The sequence below is a fragment of the Crocodylus porosus genome, unplaced genomic scaffold, assembly GCF_001723895.1.
Source record: "Crocodylus porosus isolate Cpor-Errol unplaced genomic scaffold, CroPor_comp1, whole genome shotgun sequence".
Lineage (NCBI taxonomy): Eukaryota > Metazoa > Chordata > Crocodylia > Crocodylidae > Crocodylus > Crocodylus porosus.
The window spans coordinates 69,942,490-69,958,294 of NW_017728886.1; the positions used below are offsets into that span (position 1 = coordinate 69,942,490).

The 15,805-nt window shown below is 39.2% G+C and overlaps 1 protein-coding gene across 1 annotated transcript in view; it reads right to left on the reverse strand.

Moving 5' to 3' along the window:
• Positions 1–15,805, reverse strand: part of NEK10 (NIMA related kinase 10) — a 196,387-nt gene that overhangs the window by 45,781 nt on the left and 134,801 nt on the right. Inside the window, exons 27-29 of the mRNA XM_019536158.1 lie at positions 10,612–10,795; positions 10,434–10,520; positions 846–894 (exon numbers count right to left, since the gene is read on the reverse strand). Of these exons, the coding sequence (XP_019391703.1) occupies positions 846–894; positions 10,434–10,520; positions 10,612–10,795 (320 nt within the window). The remainder of the gene's footprint in view (positions 1–845; positions 895–10,433; positions 10,521–10,611; positions 10,796–15,805) is intronic.

A 15,805-nucleotide genomic window follows, 5' to 3' on the forward strand; every position in this document is an offset into this window, starting at 1 on the left:
ATACCAACCACATGTTAACAAAGCTAGTGTTTAAATCATTAAAGGAATATAAATCACTAAGGCTGCCTATACATGTGCAGGGTGGCTGCTCCAACAAACTGTAATTACAGAGCATTAATCAAGTGGGCTGAAGTGTGGTAATTACTGCGCTCCAGCAGGCTCCAGCATCATGTGTATCATCATCCCCACGTTGAAAAATGGCAGTGGGAGCTTTAACTAAAGTTCATTTGATGAGCTTAAAAGTGCCCCTGCTGCCATTTTCCAGTGTGGGGCCACTTATACACATGACGCTCTGGGCACTTTAATTAGAACAGCTTAACAATTCTTGGCCTCAGTAAAGACTTCCTAGGTGGCATAGGGTGAATTGCATAACTTCTTGGTGTCTCAGTTATTCCACTGAAAAAGGTAAGCACCTAGGTTGAGCTCTCTCATATGGAGAATACTATGACTCTAAAAAGCACTATGAAGATCCATGTAGTGAGGCAATCAGCAAAGAGGTGGGAACAGCAGTCAAAACATTGTGGTATGCATCATGGTTCTCACCATCTTAGAATAAGCAGTGGGAAAATTGGTTTTACCAGATCATAGATTTTCCAAAACACTTATTTAACTCTGTACAGAAGAGTGACTAGCTGGTTAAGAGTAACTTTTGCATTAGAATTTACAGCTCATGTGAATAGACTGCCAGTTCCGTTGGGGTAACTAAAATATTAATACTGATTAACGTAGACACTCTCCAAATGTTTTTTGTAGGACGTGTAGGAGCAACTCTTTTTTAAATGGTTGTGTTGGAATTCAAAATAATGATCAACTAGGTTTATTTCAAAATCTAATAGGATACATACCGAATCTGAAGTTGCCTTTCAGATGCGCTGAAGCTTCTTTTAATTATACCTGAAACAAATTCACAAAGGTTAAATTCTCTATACTTAAAATATTTTATATATGTGAGGCATACATAAGATTTCTCAGGTATGCCGTCTCAAAATAACTTTCCAAAAAAGTTCAAAATGCAAATTAAAAAAAAATGCAAGAACTGTACACAGACTCATTAACCACTAATAACTCATTTAAGTTCTCAGACTTCTTTTGATGCACCAAATATATCCCTGCTTTATAACTTAGGCCCCTTGCAGAAACCTGCAATAAGAATTCTGACCTATACTTGAACTATGTTCCCGATGTTATACTGTTTTGGAGGAATATATTAGAACAACAGGAACCCAGAGGAGTAACAGACTGGGTTTAAACAGAGTACAGGACTGGGTTTGAATACACAGGTTTTTTTACAGCAATTCTAAAATAATGTACTCTTTCTGAAATAACTATATAAATAAATTAGATTAGAAATACAGTATCCAATGCCTATGTCAAACGGCAGTCCCTCAAAGCAGCAACCTACTCCTAAAAATTCTTGCTCATTCAGAAGCTGACTCACTATATTTGACCTAAAAATCTGTTGACTTTTGAATATCTTGACAAGAGCATCATACTTCATCACAAAGAGTCTGTCTCTGTAGTCGTAGTACATGGCAAAGATTCTATAGGGTCATTTTCTGAACTGATTAAGAAAATATCTTTCAGGAGCAAAGAAACAGAAATGCTGGTGTAAAATGTCATTAAACAAGTAGCCATTGACCTTGAAATGGTGTTATTACCATATTTTCTCATACAACACACACCTTTTCCCCCAAAACCAGCTGCTGGAAACTGGAGTGTGCATTATGTGAGAAATACACTTACTCACTGAAATTAATAGTAAAATCTGGAGCAATCCACAGGAAGCAGAACAATGAACAGGCTCAGCTCCCTAGCTGCTATTACTAAGTTACTTACTACAAGGGAAGATATTTTTCTTCGTTCTATCTTTCAAAAACAGGGTGCATTATATTCTGGAACATGTTGTATGAGAGAAAATACAGTAATACTTATCAGTGTGAAGGTGATCCAAGGAGTCGTCTTTTTTACTAGACCAATTATTGTCAACAAAGGAACCATGGCACTGTGCTGTGCTTTGATATTCTTTGAGAGGTACAGTGCCATGCAATGGTAGCACTGTTAGGTAAGCAAACATGATTCATAAGACAAACCCAAAGATTTTAAACAGGAATCCATAGTGTTAAAAGCATTCTGACCTGTCGTGGTCTTTGAGTTCTTTGTAACAGAAAAATAGCTCTATTATTTTTTTGTGGTAAATAATCAAGTGAAAACTAAGAGCTCATATTTTGAAGAGGGGTCTTGAGTCTAGCAAAGGATGCCTTTGAGTCTAAAAAGGTTGAGAATCACTGTACTGGACACTATGCAAACACAAAACAAGAACTTGTTCAGTTCCTAGCAAAAGTTGGCTTAGACAGCAAGGGACTACTATAAACACAAATAAATGAATGAATATATAAATAAAATGTGTTGTAATAATTACTTCCTTCCCAAAGTATTTATTAGATAAGGATGAAGCGGTAAACTTCTCTAACCAAAATCATATATTAAGAAGGAAAACTAAGTCTCCCAAATTCCCAGTCCAGTGCCTTGCCTGGACTATATTTCTTCTTTTCAATAGATGCTTCCCTGGATTTGGATGGGAAGAGTGCTATAATGTGAAAAACTATGGTTTTGAAAAGGTGAGTATTAAAAGAGATTTCTTAGTTCATATAAATATCAAAGTAAAAAAACCCCAAACTTTAAATCATCCAGGTTTTTTTCTGTACAAGGTCTCCACACGGTGCTGGTACCTCATTATTTGGAGGTGAAGAGCTTATGCCAGATGCTTACCAATCCCCCCTCTACTAGAAAATCATAAATATTATTTGTGGTTTAAAATAAATAAACAAATATGTGGGACACCAGAAAAGTCATGGTAACTGCCACAAAGGTCTCTAACAACTGATACAGTTAAAGTAACTTCCATGCATTTAACTTGGCAATTCACTTTGATCTGATACAAATCATATAAATATATTCCATTGCACAGTTTTAAACATTTTTTTCTTTTGCAGTGGTTTCACTATACATTTTTCTATGATTACCATATACAACAACAAGCAAGAAGCCTGTGACAGGGTGAGATAAATCAAAAACTAGGAGGATAGAATGTTTTTCTTTGCCTTCCTTTCTGGTAGTCTCTTAAAAAAATAAATTCCTTCCAAATCTACCAGAGCTGATAGGAAAATGACACCAAACAATCATGTTAACAGAATTACTGGTGTTTAGGGACAAACATTACACATAAACTGGTTTAAGTGATCAGAAACTGGTTTAAACCTGTAACAGAACAAATATTCGATGCACATAAACTGGTTTGAAAATGGCTGAAACTGGTTTGAGATAAATGTGGTTGAATGTAGTATCAGACTTAATTAATTTGGGTCAAACTGGTTTATGCAATGTCTGTCCCAGACCCCTTGCATGTTTAAGTTAAACCAGACACCCGAAGCATCCCAGTATGCTCTCTGAGCTGGGCAGGGCTCGGCTCTCTGCTCCCTGGCTAGAGCTCTGACAGAGACTACAGGCTGCTACTGCCCCTCCCCCTCCCCCTCATCACTCCCTGCTAAGCAGAAATTCCCCCCTCCTCTCTGCCTTGCTGAGAAGTGTCTGTCTATTAGTTAGCAGACCACATGCTGGCTACGGTCCGTGCTGCAGCTGATGGGACAAGAGTAGAATTAACAGGTAGCTGGTATGTCCCTGTGTTGTTTTCTTAATGGGGTGATAAACACTGAGTTAGGAGTGATAAACACTGTTATCAATTCCTGGCCATGCCCACCTCATCTCAGCTCTGAAGAAGGGAAGGGAGGGCTGCTCTAGTGCCCCCCCAGATTCTAGCCTGAGCTACTGCAGGCATGTGCCTGCATGTCTGGGATGTCTTTGCAGTTACAAACTGATTTAGCCTAGCCCAGTTAGACTAACCTGCAAAGAATGAATCAATTCAGGCTCAGGTTTTTTGAACTTCTGTCCCTAGCCAAAGAGAGACAAGACATAACAGCATTTGTTTTTTGAATGATGTCTGTAAGATGTCCTCAGTGGAAAGGTCAAATTAGGTTTATTTACATATAAATACTTTATATAAGCTTTTCCCTTTTAAATCACTGTAGCATGAACAATACCAACCACATGTTAACAAAGCTAGTGTTGTCACTGAACTGAATGAAGCATTGATCCACAGCAGTGGTTACACATTTAACAACTGCATCCTGCAAGGCAAACCCTGTAAATTTAACTGAGGTAGGAAGGCTCTGACTTGTCATATCTCTATGTTTAGCTAGAGCTAGATTGTCAGAAATTAAATACCCAGGATGCTACTGGGATCCATAGTCTTTCTCTTCTGCCTTCTTTGATCATAGGTACAATGAGAGGCTCATATCTTGGATAAAGATATCTCGGGGGGGAGCCTGAAAACTATGTTGAGGTTGAGCCTCTGTACAGCAAAATCTACCCTTCTATTTTAAGAGTTTTCTGTAGACAGCTTCTTATATAAAGGATAAGGTTGACAGAATCAAGCTAAGCTTGATCGAGAACCCCTCTACATAACCTAAAGATTCAAGTATCTTACACTTAGAGTGAGGGTTGACAATTTTTTTTGAGAAGAGTGCCATAAACACCCACAACCTCAACTTCTAAGATGTTGGTGTGCTGGGGTGGACAGCAGGGGAGATACAAGGTGCCCAATCCTTGTTGTGGCAGCTCAACTCTGGCCCCTTTCTTGCCTTCTACCCCAAGGCACACATGCCAAGCAAAATGCCTTTGTATGCCACATTCTGGCACACATGCTGGGGGTTGCATGCCCCTGACTTAGAGGAGCAACCAAATGATCCAGTTATCTTTGATTCCAAAAAATCTTATCATCTTCCAGCCTTATTAAATCAGAAGCACTCAACTGCCCCTGTTCAAACAAGGCCCTTTTACCTTCAGGCTTTCTGGATATCTATCAGCTTCCTGTACTGGAACATAATCAAACCCAAACTGTGAATGAAACTACTAGGTCCAGACAACTGGAACATATTACTGGATGTCTGTCAGCTGCTGTCTTTCTTGTTCCAGTTAGAATTAGAAAGGTATTTACAGCTTCAAAATGATACAGTGTTTTAGTAATCTCTAACTGGTCCGAACTGAACTACTTTACCATAGTGAGGGTCTGTGGAAGTTTTACCATGGAGAAGCACTAATTTGAAAAATTAATTGTGCACTCTTAAATAATCTCTTTTTTGAGTGGGAACCAGGTTATAACTTCCAGATTTCAGGGATGAGGACAAAGTAATAAGGAAGAATGTGACAGGTCAAAACCACCTGTTCAGATCTTCACCATTTCTGTGTCTATATCTTGAATTTTGATATTCTACTTGTGACATCAGAATTGTTAATCTGTCTTGCACTTAAAACAGCAAACACATGCACTCTACAGAAAGGTGAATCTATTTAAATATTAATTGAAGTAGCTAAGCTCTAGGGGAATGATTGTTAATTAAGATTCTGATTCAGGAGACAAACAAAACAATCATAAGGTGCTAATTCTTCTCAGGAAATATACTAACACCCTGCATAGTTGGTGTGAAGAATTTTGAGGTGTCAGGGTGATAGGAGGTTATTAAGAAAGGATGATTTTAATGCATTTTAAAATATGGATATTGGATGCAACTATACCCTCACTCTTTCTAATGATGAAAATGATTCTTCTCTACATGAACTGCAATCAAAAAAATAATTTTGTCACTGCCTGAGAAACACCAAAGGGTATGGAAAGTCACAAGCAAACAGCTATGGTCTTGCCTACTTTACAAATATGTTACAAGGAACAGATTTTTAAAACAATATTAAAGCCAATGTTATATAACAAAATTTTGTCTGCAGTATAAACAAGCATGATTTAGTAAGGCTGCCTTCCAGGCAGTGATCCGGCATCCAAATTCTTCCCCATCCATACCAGAAGACAGGAAGCAAAAGTGTGCTACCGAAATGTTTTACCAGAAATGTGTTACCAGAAGAACTGTCTTAATCATATTAACTGTTTTGACCCAAGTGGCTATCAAAATCCAAGGTCTTGTCAGTTATTTAAGGTAGGAGGAGATATTCATAGTAGAGTCAAGTATCTTTGCTGCAGCTGTGTTCATTTGCAAAAGCTTACTAAGTGCTGCTTTCTTGAACACAGAAAGACTTAAACTATAAGAAACAATTTTAACTGCTCAGCTCCAAATCTCTTACAACCAAGAACCAGATGCAAAGGCTTAGGGTTTTTACCTGTTCAGACACTAGTACCATTTGAGCTTTGTAGAAACTTTGGGCCTTGCAAAAGAAATAAAAACAAAGAGCAAAAGGTTTTTCAGTCATATAAATAAAAACATTACTAAGGCAGAAGAAATTGTGCTACTATATACTGAAGGTGAGGTGGAAATCAAGGATTATCCAAATCAAGGATTGACTCAAATACTGAATTAATACTTTGCCTTGGTCTTCAATAATAATTAAGATCTAAACAAGGATAACGGTGGGATACCAAATGGGAATGAAGACATAGTAATGGAACTGATCAGGGAATGAAGACATAGTAATGGAACTGATCATATCTGAGGTAAATGGACAACTCATATTGCTTACTGTAACAAGATGGGGGGCAAGGAGCTGGATAATCCCTATCCCGGAATATAGAAAGAATCAGAACATAAAATAGTAACCCCCCATAGCATGGATCTTCAGCAATGAATTTGGGAATAGTAATTTATGATGGGAGAATAGCAAACTTAACACTTATATTCAAAAAAGGGGAATAGAACAGTCTAAGCAATTAGGAAAAGGAATCTAGTTAGTTTGATTATGGTAATACAGTATTTTGGGCAGATATAAGATACCTGTCCCCCAAGATATGTGATCTTTGGTCTCTTTAAAAAAGGAAAGGTTAATAACCCTTTCCCTTGTAATCTACATATGAAGACTAGAATTTTTGAGTGGTGTTAGTCATAATCCAGTTGCTAGAGTATGTTAATACTATGATACATCTCTATGACGCCAAAATATGAAATCATAAAAAGGAAAAAATATTTTTAAACTTAACTTTTTATTTCCCCCCTCACACCCTTCTCCCTCCCCAAACCCTCTGTATAATAGTATACACAGTAGGCACTAGGTACTATCAATACTTTAGCACTAAAGAGAAACAACAGATAATATAAAATGCATGATACAGATAATTTTTTTCTCAGAAGTAGCCCTCTACTGCTTTCCCACCAGTTGTACCCTTCACTAGTGGGGGAACATATGAAGAAATGCTGACTAAATTAATTAGTTTAACAAGATGTTATGGGATCTTCCTCATTAGACACTTCAGTAGATTGGCAAAGAGCTCTTTAGTCATTAGCAAATGAAGATGTTTACCCGGTGTGAAAACCACAGCTCAGTTTTAAGAAAAATGAATACCACAATCAACTTGTTTATTATATAGTATAACATTCTTCGGGTCTGACATGACTTATAAAGAAGTTGGGAGATGGTTCTTGAAAGCTGATCCAGGAAGAATTCAGGGTTATGCCAAGGCTGTTTCAGAGCACAGTTTTATCCTTCAAGATAAAATGTAAACAAAACAGCAAGAAAAACAGATCTTCTGCACATCCTGGGCCCCTGCTCCCCACAAAACAACTTTCTTCCTCCAACAGCCTGCCTACATGCTGAGGCTTACTCTGCTGGTCTTTTTATAAGGAACACCTAACCACCCTTGAACCAAGGCCTGTACAGAGGTAGCTTGTACAGAGGTAGGAGGCCCTAGGCCTCCTAACCCTTGCAGGGACAGCTACAGTCACAAGCATAATGGATTTTAACAGATAATGATCAGGTTATTTTGTTTGTTTACATTGTACTGATTAGATAGTTAAAGGAATGTGATGACCAGTCACTAGCTGGCACAATAGAAAAAAGAAGACCAGGCAGCAATTAACATTGCATTACCTTACCAAAACCACAACATTGATTAGTTTTTAAAATCTAGGATAAAACCCATCAAAATATTTTAAAACTCTACAGTCAACTACCATTCTTCTGTTTAAAATGTTACTACAGGTGGTCAGGAATCTTTTTTGTCAGAATGATAATTTAATTGAAAAAACAGTTTCCACAAAAGGGATTTTTTCTCTTTCCGGATAAATTAATTTTGCTGAAGTATTTTAATTTTTTTTACTAGGAAAAATGAAATAAAATATTTCCCCCCTCACACCCTGTTCCCTCCCCAAACCCTCTGTACAATAGTATACAGTGTTTGCTAAATTGACCTTAAATGTTTCATTTTGAGTCAGTTAAACATGTAAATGGATTTTCTTTTCATAGCAGACAGCCGCATAAGAGATTATTCATGCCCTCTTTCTTTCCTATGGGTCAGGTTTCCTGGACAGATACGTGGTACACTAGAAGTCCCTCTTACCAAATAGCACAGAGCATTTGCCTGCAGGTGCATCGTGAAAGATAAAGTTCAGCCACTGAGCCTGGTTCTGTGGAGTGCATAAAGGGGAGAATGAGCAACCCAAACTACAACTCCCGTGAGAAAATATGCTACCACAGGGAAGTGTAGTTCAGTGTTGAAACAAAGTGGTTTGGTTCAGTTGACAAACCTAACCAGTGCATTTCTTTTTGTGAGTATTGAATTATTTCTTATAGATAAAAAAAGATGCAATTTTTGCTATTTATGAATCAAAATGGTTTGGAAAGCTTCACCTAAGGAAAAATGTTGTTTCAACTTTTTGTTCTGATTTTGGACAAAGACAAAAGCTGAACTATCAGAACTGATGGCCAGGTATCCTGGTTTTCTCTGATAAAAAAATTGCAAATTCTCTGATAAAAAAAAATCACAAATGTTCTGATTAAAAACCTAACATCCATGATTAAAATGAAAGACCACTATACATAGGTATCAGCTGAACACAATGTTTTCTTGATATATTTACAATGGCAAAGAGATTTGGAAGCCTACCAGTGCCTCAATCACTATAATAAGCTAAATTCTAAATACCTACAAATTTGGATATTTGATTTGGGGGCGGGGGGGCGGCGTTTATCATGGAAAATCCGAGCTCCCTCTGGCCCTTAGCTCACAGAACACAGGTCAGGCCCTCCTACTTCAGCCCTGCTGGTGCCCCTCGGGACCATGCACAGCAGTGGGGAGCCAGCCCCACCCTCTCCCCTCGGATGAGCCACCCATGGCCCTGTCCCACTTCCTGCCAGGGCCCAATGGCCATGCATTCCAACCCTGGGCCTAAGCCCCATGTACCACCCAGCTGGGCAGCAGCCCCAGGTCCAACCCCAGCCCCAGCCCTGACCAGCTCCCTCTCTATGGGGGCCTCAATCCCACCCCTCACAAGACTTACCTATGGGAGCTGCTCTCCAGTCTCCCTGGCATACACATGCATATACATGCACATGGTGCGCCCTGCCTGAGTGCCCTCCTCCCCCTCACCTCCTCCCTGCCAGCCCTTGCAGGCTGGAACTCTGTCAGCCTGCAGAGAGCTCTTTGCAAAATCCACAGGTTTATCCATTAAAATGAAAAATCCGTGTTTTCCTTGGGTAAAGGTGGAAAGCTGCGTTCTTCTCCATTTTTCTGTGGGAAATGGAAAACCCGGATCCCTGCCAATGACACTACAGTTTTGCTTGCTCTACTGTTAGTTGCAACCCTTTTCCACACCAAGATGCCTGCAGAAGCTCTTCCCATCTAGCTAGAACCGCCACCCATTTAGTAACATGGGCAGCACGGAAAGGTTACATGGTATCATTTGAGACACCAAAAGTAAGAATCTACATATTAAAGCAACTCCTAAAATCCAAGAAAAATGTAGCCAACATTTATATTCACAGGACATAGAGCTCACATGCTTACCACATGAGCAGCACAATAACCATATACAGACTGCTATGTTTCACAATAAACTGCCATTCAATTTCTACATTGAACCACACACCATTCATCCAACTCTATACAGGCACACTTAGAGGTGCTGCTAGATGTTGCCTTGGTCTACTCTCCTTTCTGATCCACTATTTATTTTTATATATATGGTCCTTCACAGTCTCACCACTATTGAGACAAAAGTCTCCTCTTTAATTGTTTCATAAAGATGATCCTTCTTCTGTTTCTCATCTTCCTCAGCTCTCTTTTTCTCATGCATGAAAACCAAAGCCTTATTTAATTTACCAAGACATAGCATCTTTATTTATTTATCTCTCCAGCTATTTTTAAAACAAAATGTAGATTTAATCCATAAAGAAGATGTTATACAAAATGTTACACCATCTTATTGTATTAAAAGAACAGCGCCATAGAGGTACAATTCTTAATTTTTTTTTATGGAGGACCTTTGCACCCTAACAGATGTCGAACTTGTGATTAATTCTGAAAACATCATACATTTCTGAGTAAACAAATGTTTTGCTGTTAGAAATCACTGTACCGGTTCATGTGTAAAGAAACTTACCATATTCAGAGTCTTTCAAAGGACTTGAACTGGAGCTGCTGAAATTATCTAATATATCCAGCTCATCATCTAATTCAGAGAAGACATCTAGGCATAAAAATATAAGCAGAAAACAAGCTTTTCACCAAGCTCTGAGCAGCATGTTAGCATTCCTGGAGTTGTTTCTGCTAATGACTACCTTTCTCAGAGTTTTCTAAAGTGCAGTTATCATCCAACAGGATTTCATCACATGTTCTGTCCTGCTCTTTTCCGCTGGCTGGATGAAAGCTTTCACTTGGAAGGTCGGCACTTTCTGAAAATTCACTTTTGAAGCTGGCTGTTCCACTGCTGCTGCTGCTGAAGCTTGACTTCTCATAACGCTCCTGACAATAAGAAAATACAGAGGAACATGATGGGTGGAAACATTATTAGTTTTCCTTTCCTCAGCAACATCTAAAGATTGTTAGAAAATCTGAAAATGAAAGACAGTCATAATATATAAAAATAGACTTTTAGTTCTCACTTTGCTGTGAGTCCTGTACTTTGTTCTTTTAAATCCTGTCAGCAGTCCTGCATTTATGGAAATGACCTTTGAGATTTCACTTAGCTGAAATCATTTTTATTCTTTATATAAAATACATTAAAAACTAATTTAACATCAAGAATATGCAGCAAATATCTACCAAGCAGGCCATCAATACAGTAGCTGTCAAGGTCAGTGGGAATGTCCCCCAGAGAGTTCTGAAATCCAACTGTCTGAAGTCTCCAAGACTGGATCAGTCCCTCCAGTCCACCACCCCAGAGGGGCGATGGAACCTCTAAGTACTGGTTCAGTAACAACAAAGGTTTCTTGACACCCCCCCCCCAATTATTGGAACCCCTGTATCTAAGCAGATACAAAACATAGATCCAAACTTTGCATTGCCCCATGGTTTGGCCCCGTTACTATCTGGGATAGCCCTAATAAGTCTGGATGTCTTTATCAACCCCTCCAAGACCAGCTCAGCTAGCTTGGTTAGGGAACCTGTTCTGCAGTGGGATGGTTGAGACAGTCTATCTCCATCCTCGAGCACAAGGTAGACACTACTTTTTATGGTCCAGCTTTTCCTTGAAGATCACTGCCATTTTCCTCTTATCCCCTAGTGACAGACTGATGCTAGTAGAATCATTTGAGAAAACACTGGCTCAGAAGCATAGTCCAGCTAGGTCCCAGTGACATCTGTAAGGTCAGGGACTGCATCCTGAATAAAATCAAACACAACTGACATGTTACTAACCACTGTCCTAGCATTTATGAGCAGCAGTGATAGGCCAGGTTAGTGGTCAAGGCCCCCAGAGACACAGAGGAGGATAAAGACAGAGGAACGGGCACCAGCTGCTATCATGAGAGGGAATTTCCTCCCTTGACTGCTACGTGTCCCTCTGCCCAGCAAAAGCCTGATAGGCACAGCTGCTGTCCCACTGGTTCCCTCCCAGATCTTGCTGCCTTCCCCCAACTTATAGTGGATTCTACCAGGCCCTGGGGGATGACAGTCCACAATAATTCATGGACTCCCTCAGGAAACGAGTAGTTGGGGAGGATGGCCCGAACCTGATACTCCAGGAACTGACTGGGCAGAGAAACAAGCCAAGATAAGTTCAATGCCCTCTCTGTCCCTCCCCCTCCCTTGTCTCTCACCCAAGGGACTCCCTTCCCCACTCCAAACTAGTTTAGGCACCAAAAATAGTCTAGCTTTAGCAGCAAAGATCTCAGCTCAGCTTAATTTACCCAAGCTAATTTTACCTTGGTTTTTAAGCAATTACATAGCCTGAAGCCAGACTGCTATTGCTAGCCAAATTATGTAGGGTGAAGCTAGCTTGAGTGAGCCAGGATTCAGGACATGGGGTTCTTTTCCTGCAGTTCTACATCTTAAGCCTTTACAATTTTCTCTTCCTTGGCTATTCTGTGATAACATTTCCTTGCCCCCTAGGAGTGATTTGAAGATAAATTCATTAATGCGTATGAGGAAACAGTGAAAAACACATTAGTAATATCTAGCACTAATCAGACATTATTTCTGAAATGTCCTATGGCTGTAAATTTCAGCATTAGCAGACTACAATAACATAACAATGGAAAACTAAATTTCCACGGGTCTGAAGATAAATTGTCACATTTTTAAAAATCATCTTAAAAACAATGGCAGCTTTAATAGCAACACTAAATATCTCTCAGGAAAAAATGGAGTATAAGAAGATACTCTAGTGGTTCATGAACATAAAAAATGGTATCTTGGGTTATATAACTCTTTCCTTGATGTAGAATTTTTAGAAACATTAAAGAATAACATTTATGATGTCTGTTGATCAACATGTGACCCCAGGGAAGAACTTGAATTCATCTTCCATAAGGTTAGATGTAAAGTCTTAGGGTATTTATACATGTGCTCCAGGAGTGGGGACGCTTTGATTACAGCAGCTCTGAAAGTGGTTTTCTGAGTGCCTGGAGAATCTCATGTATTGGTGTCCCTGTGCTTAAAAATGGTGGTGGGGCGCTTTACTAAAGTTTATTCAAAGAGCTTTAAAGTGCCCCTGCCACCATTACGTGCAGGGACACTGATACACAAGACACTGGAGTCAGCTGCAGCACAGTAATTATCATGCTCCGGCACACTCGATTAATTGAACCTGCTCCAACGTGCTATAATTACAGTGCATTGGAGCAGCCTCGCTGCTCGTGTATAGGCTATTTACCTATTGACCTGGTAGAAACTGAATGAATTTAAATTAGAACCTTTATGGAATTTGAGGCAAAAAAAATTCTCTCACTGTTACCACCTCTTTAAGAATTTCTTCTCTTCCTTATATTCTTTATCACTCTTGTTTTGCTTTAGTAGATCCCTGCCAAGGTCTGCAGTGGAATTATAAGAGAAGAAAAGAGACAGGGGGGATTTGGAAACAGTCTTCAAATACCTGGAGGGCAATTACAGAGAAGATGGAGATAGACCATATGATGATAGGGGACAGGATTAGGAGCCTCAAAATACAGCGAAGAAAATTTAGGTTAGATATTAGGAATAATTTTCTGACTATGAAGGTAGTCAAGCGTTGCAGCAGGGTATCTAGAGAAGTTGTGGAATCTCCATCCCTAGAAATTTTCAAGAGCAGGTTAGATTTGCCTAGGATGGTTTAGTCAAGCAGGGAACTGGACTAGATGACCTCTTGGGGTCCCTTCCAGTCCTCCTTTCCTATGATGTGATGACTCTATAAACTGTTATATAAAAATACTTTTAAATCCACAGGGAGTTGTACAATGAATAGAAACAATAATATGCAGCTATGTGGATGACATGTTCCTCCAGTATAAACGTATGTTTTCTCTTCCTCTCTCTGCTTTGTTGCTTCATATTTAGCTCTTACCTAAGTCCTTGTGCATTGACTGAATAAATAACTGTAATGTTAACTACAACCACAAAAAGTTTATACATTTAAAAAGATAGAAAACTAGATCAAGAGAAACTGAGGTGTTGGAAGGGAGTGCCCATATATTTTTCTGGACTTTCTACTGAATGCATTTGCATTCTATTAAATTTATCTTTTAAATTCCAAAAAATATTTATTTTTCTAGTGTGTAGCAACAGCTTTTTTAGACATTTTCCAATCTATTGCACAATTACACTATTCTGGATTTTTAAAAATTACTGTTTATCCCATGCACTGAAATTATTCCAACTGAACAAATCAAATTTATTAGATGATTAGTGTACTTTATTTAATCATTTTTAAAATGCATTAGCAAATCTATTCTAAAAATCCCCCAAACAATTTGTTGTGACAGATGAAGCTGTACATAAGCTATGCAGAAATAATTAAACTGAATAGCTTGCCTATTTTGAGTTATTTTTATGTATTATCCCAAAAAAACCCAACAAATCATGTTGTGGGGATGTCTGCCAAATTTCATTTTTAAACTCAATTTTTGTTAGTTATACTGGCCTCAGAGATGAAGAGGACAGAACCCGAAAAGGTTATGACTTTTTCCGATAAGATAGGAAAGTTTACTTGACAAATTAAAAGATTAAGGCTGATGGGGTAGACACATGCCCCCTGAAACAATGATAGAAGGCTAATCTATAATGCTGTCATAGATTCAGACTTGCTTACTGGGTAGGTCTAATCACATCAAGTAATAATGCTTCTTCAAGGAATAGAGCATTTAGGGGAAGATTACCAGGGCCAGATCCCTACTTCTTTCCGATCCATCAAAATCTTGCAAAAAATTGAAAAATGGGAGTAAAGAGGGCAGTATAGAATTGTGCTGATAATTCATTCGAAGAACTTCAGTTTCTTTGAACAATCCCTGAACAACCCAGTAGACAAACTCATTGGAGCTTAGTAAAATAAGGTTACAAAACTGCTATCCTAAACTGGCATCAGATCTAGCTGCCAAATCAAGTAACTAGTGTTGCCTAAGACATGTGAATTTAGTCTTACAGGGTTTTTTTCTAACGCAGACATCAAATACACAGTTGAGGCTACTCTCAAACTCCTTAAATGTACCCTCAAGTCTTTAAGCAGTTTAATGCCTGCAGGGTTATAAAGGGTTTATATGATCCACTTGCCTCTCAACAAAGAAGACTTCCATATCCATCACCATTCTGAAAAAAATGAATTCAGTCCCAAACGCTTATCTAGTCCCAACTAAATAATAACTAATCATTTTTATTATCTAGATTATATTTCTCGGATTCTCCTTGTCAGAGGGACCTTGGGATAAGGGCACAGAACTACTTTCTGTAACTAACAAGAATCTGCTCATGAGAGGCAAGAATTTCTTTGGGTGATAATTTTTATTGGACCACCTGGGATATAGTTAAACAACTTCTGAATGCAATACATTTTTCTTTAGGTCACTCCAACACTACCATTTTAAGACCATGGCATGGAAAGTCAGCCTTCAGAATCTTGATTTATCTTGTTCTACCTTACATTGGCTAGGGACAGAAACTACACATAAACCAGTATAAGTGATCAGAAATCAGTTCAAATCTGTAATACAGCAGGGCTAAGTACAGACACCTGGAAGTATTAGGGGGAGGCTAAATCAGTTCAAAATGGCTCCCTGATGTCAGGTAAGTCAGGATAGGGGGCTAGTGGGAGGCTTGAGGGGATTGGGGATCTGCTGGAGGATGGAGAAAAGGCATAACCCATGAGGCACAACCTGTGGGTGGGAGAGAAGGCACAACCCCCAAAGGGTGGGGATGTGGGTGTCACCTGTGGGTGGGGTGGAGGGCAGGCATGACCTAGATGAGGTGAGGGGGCAGGCATGACCCGTGGGTGGAATGGGGGGCAAGCATGACCCACAAGGGATGGGGGGACTGGTATGACCTGATGGTGGAGTCGGGGGGCAGGCA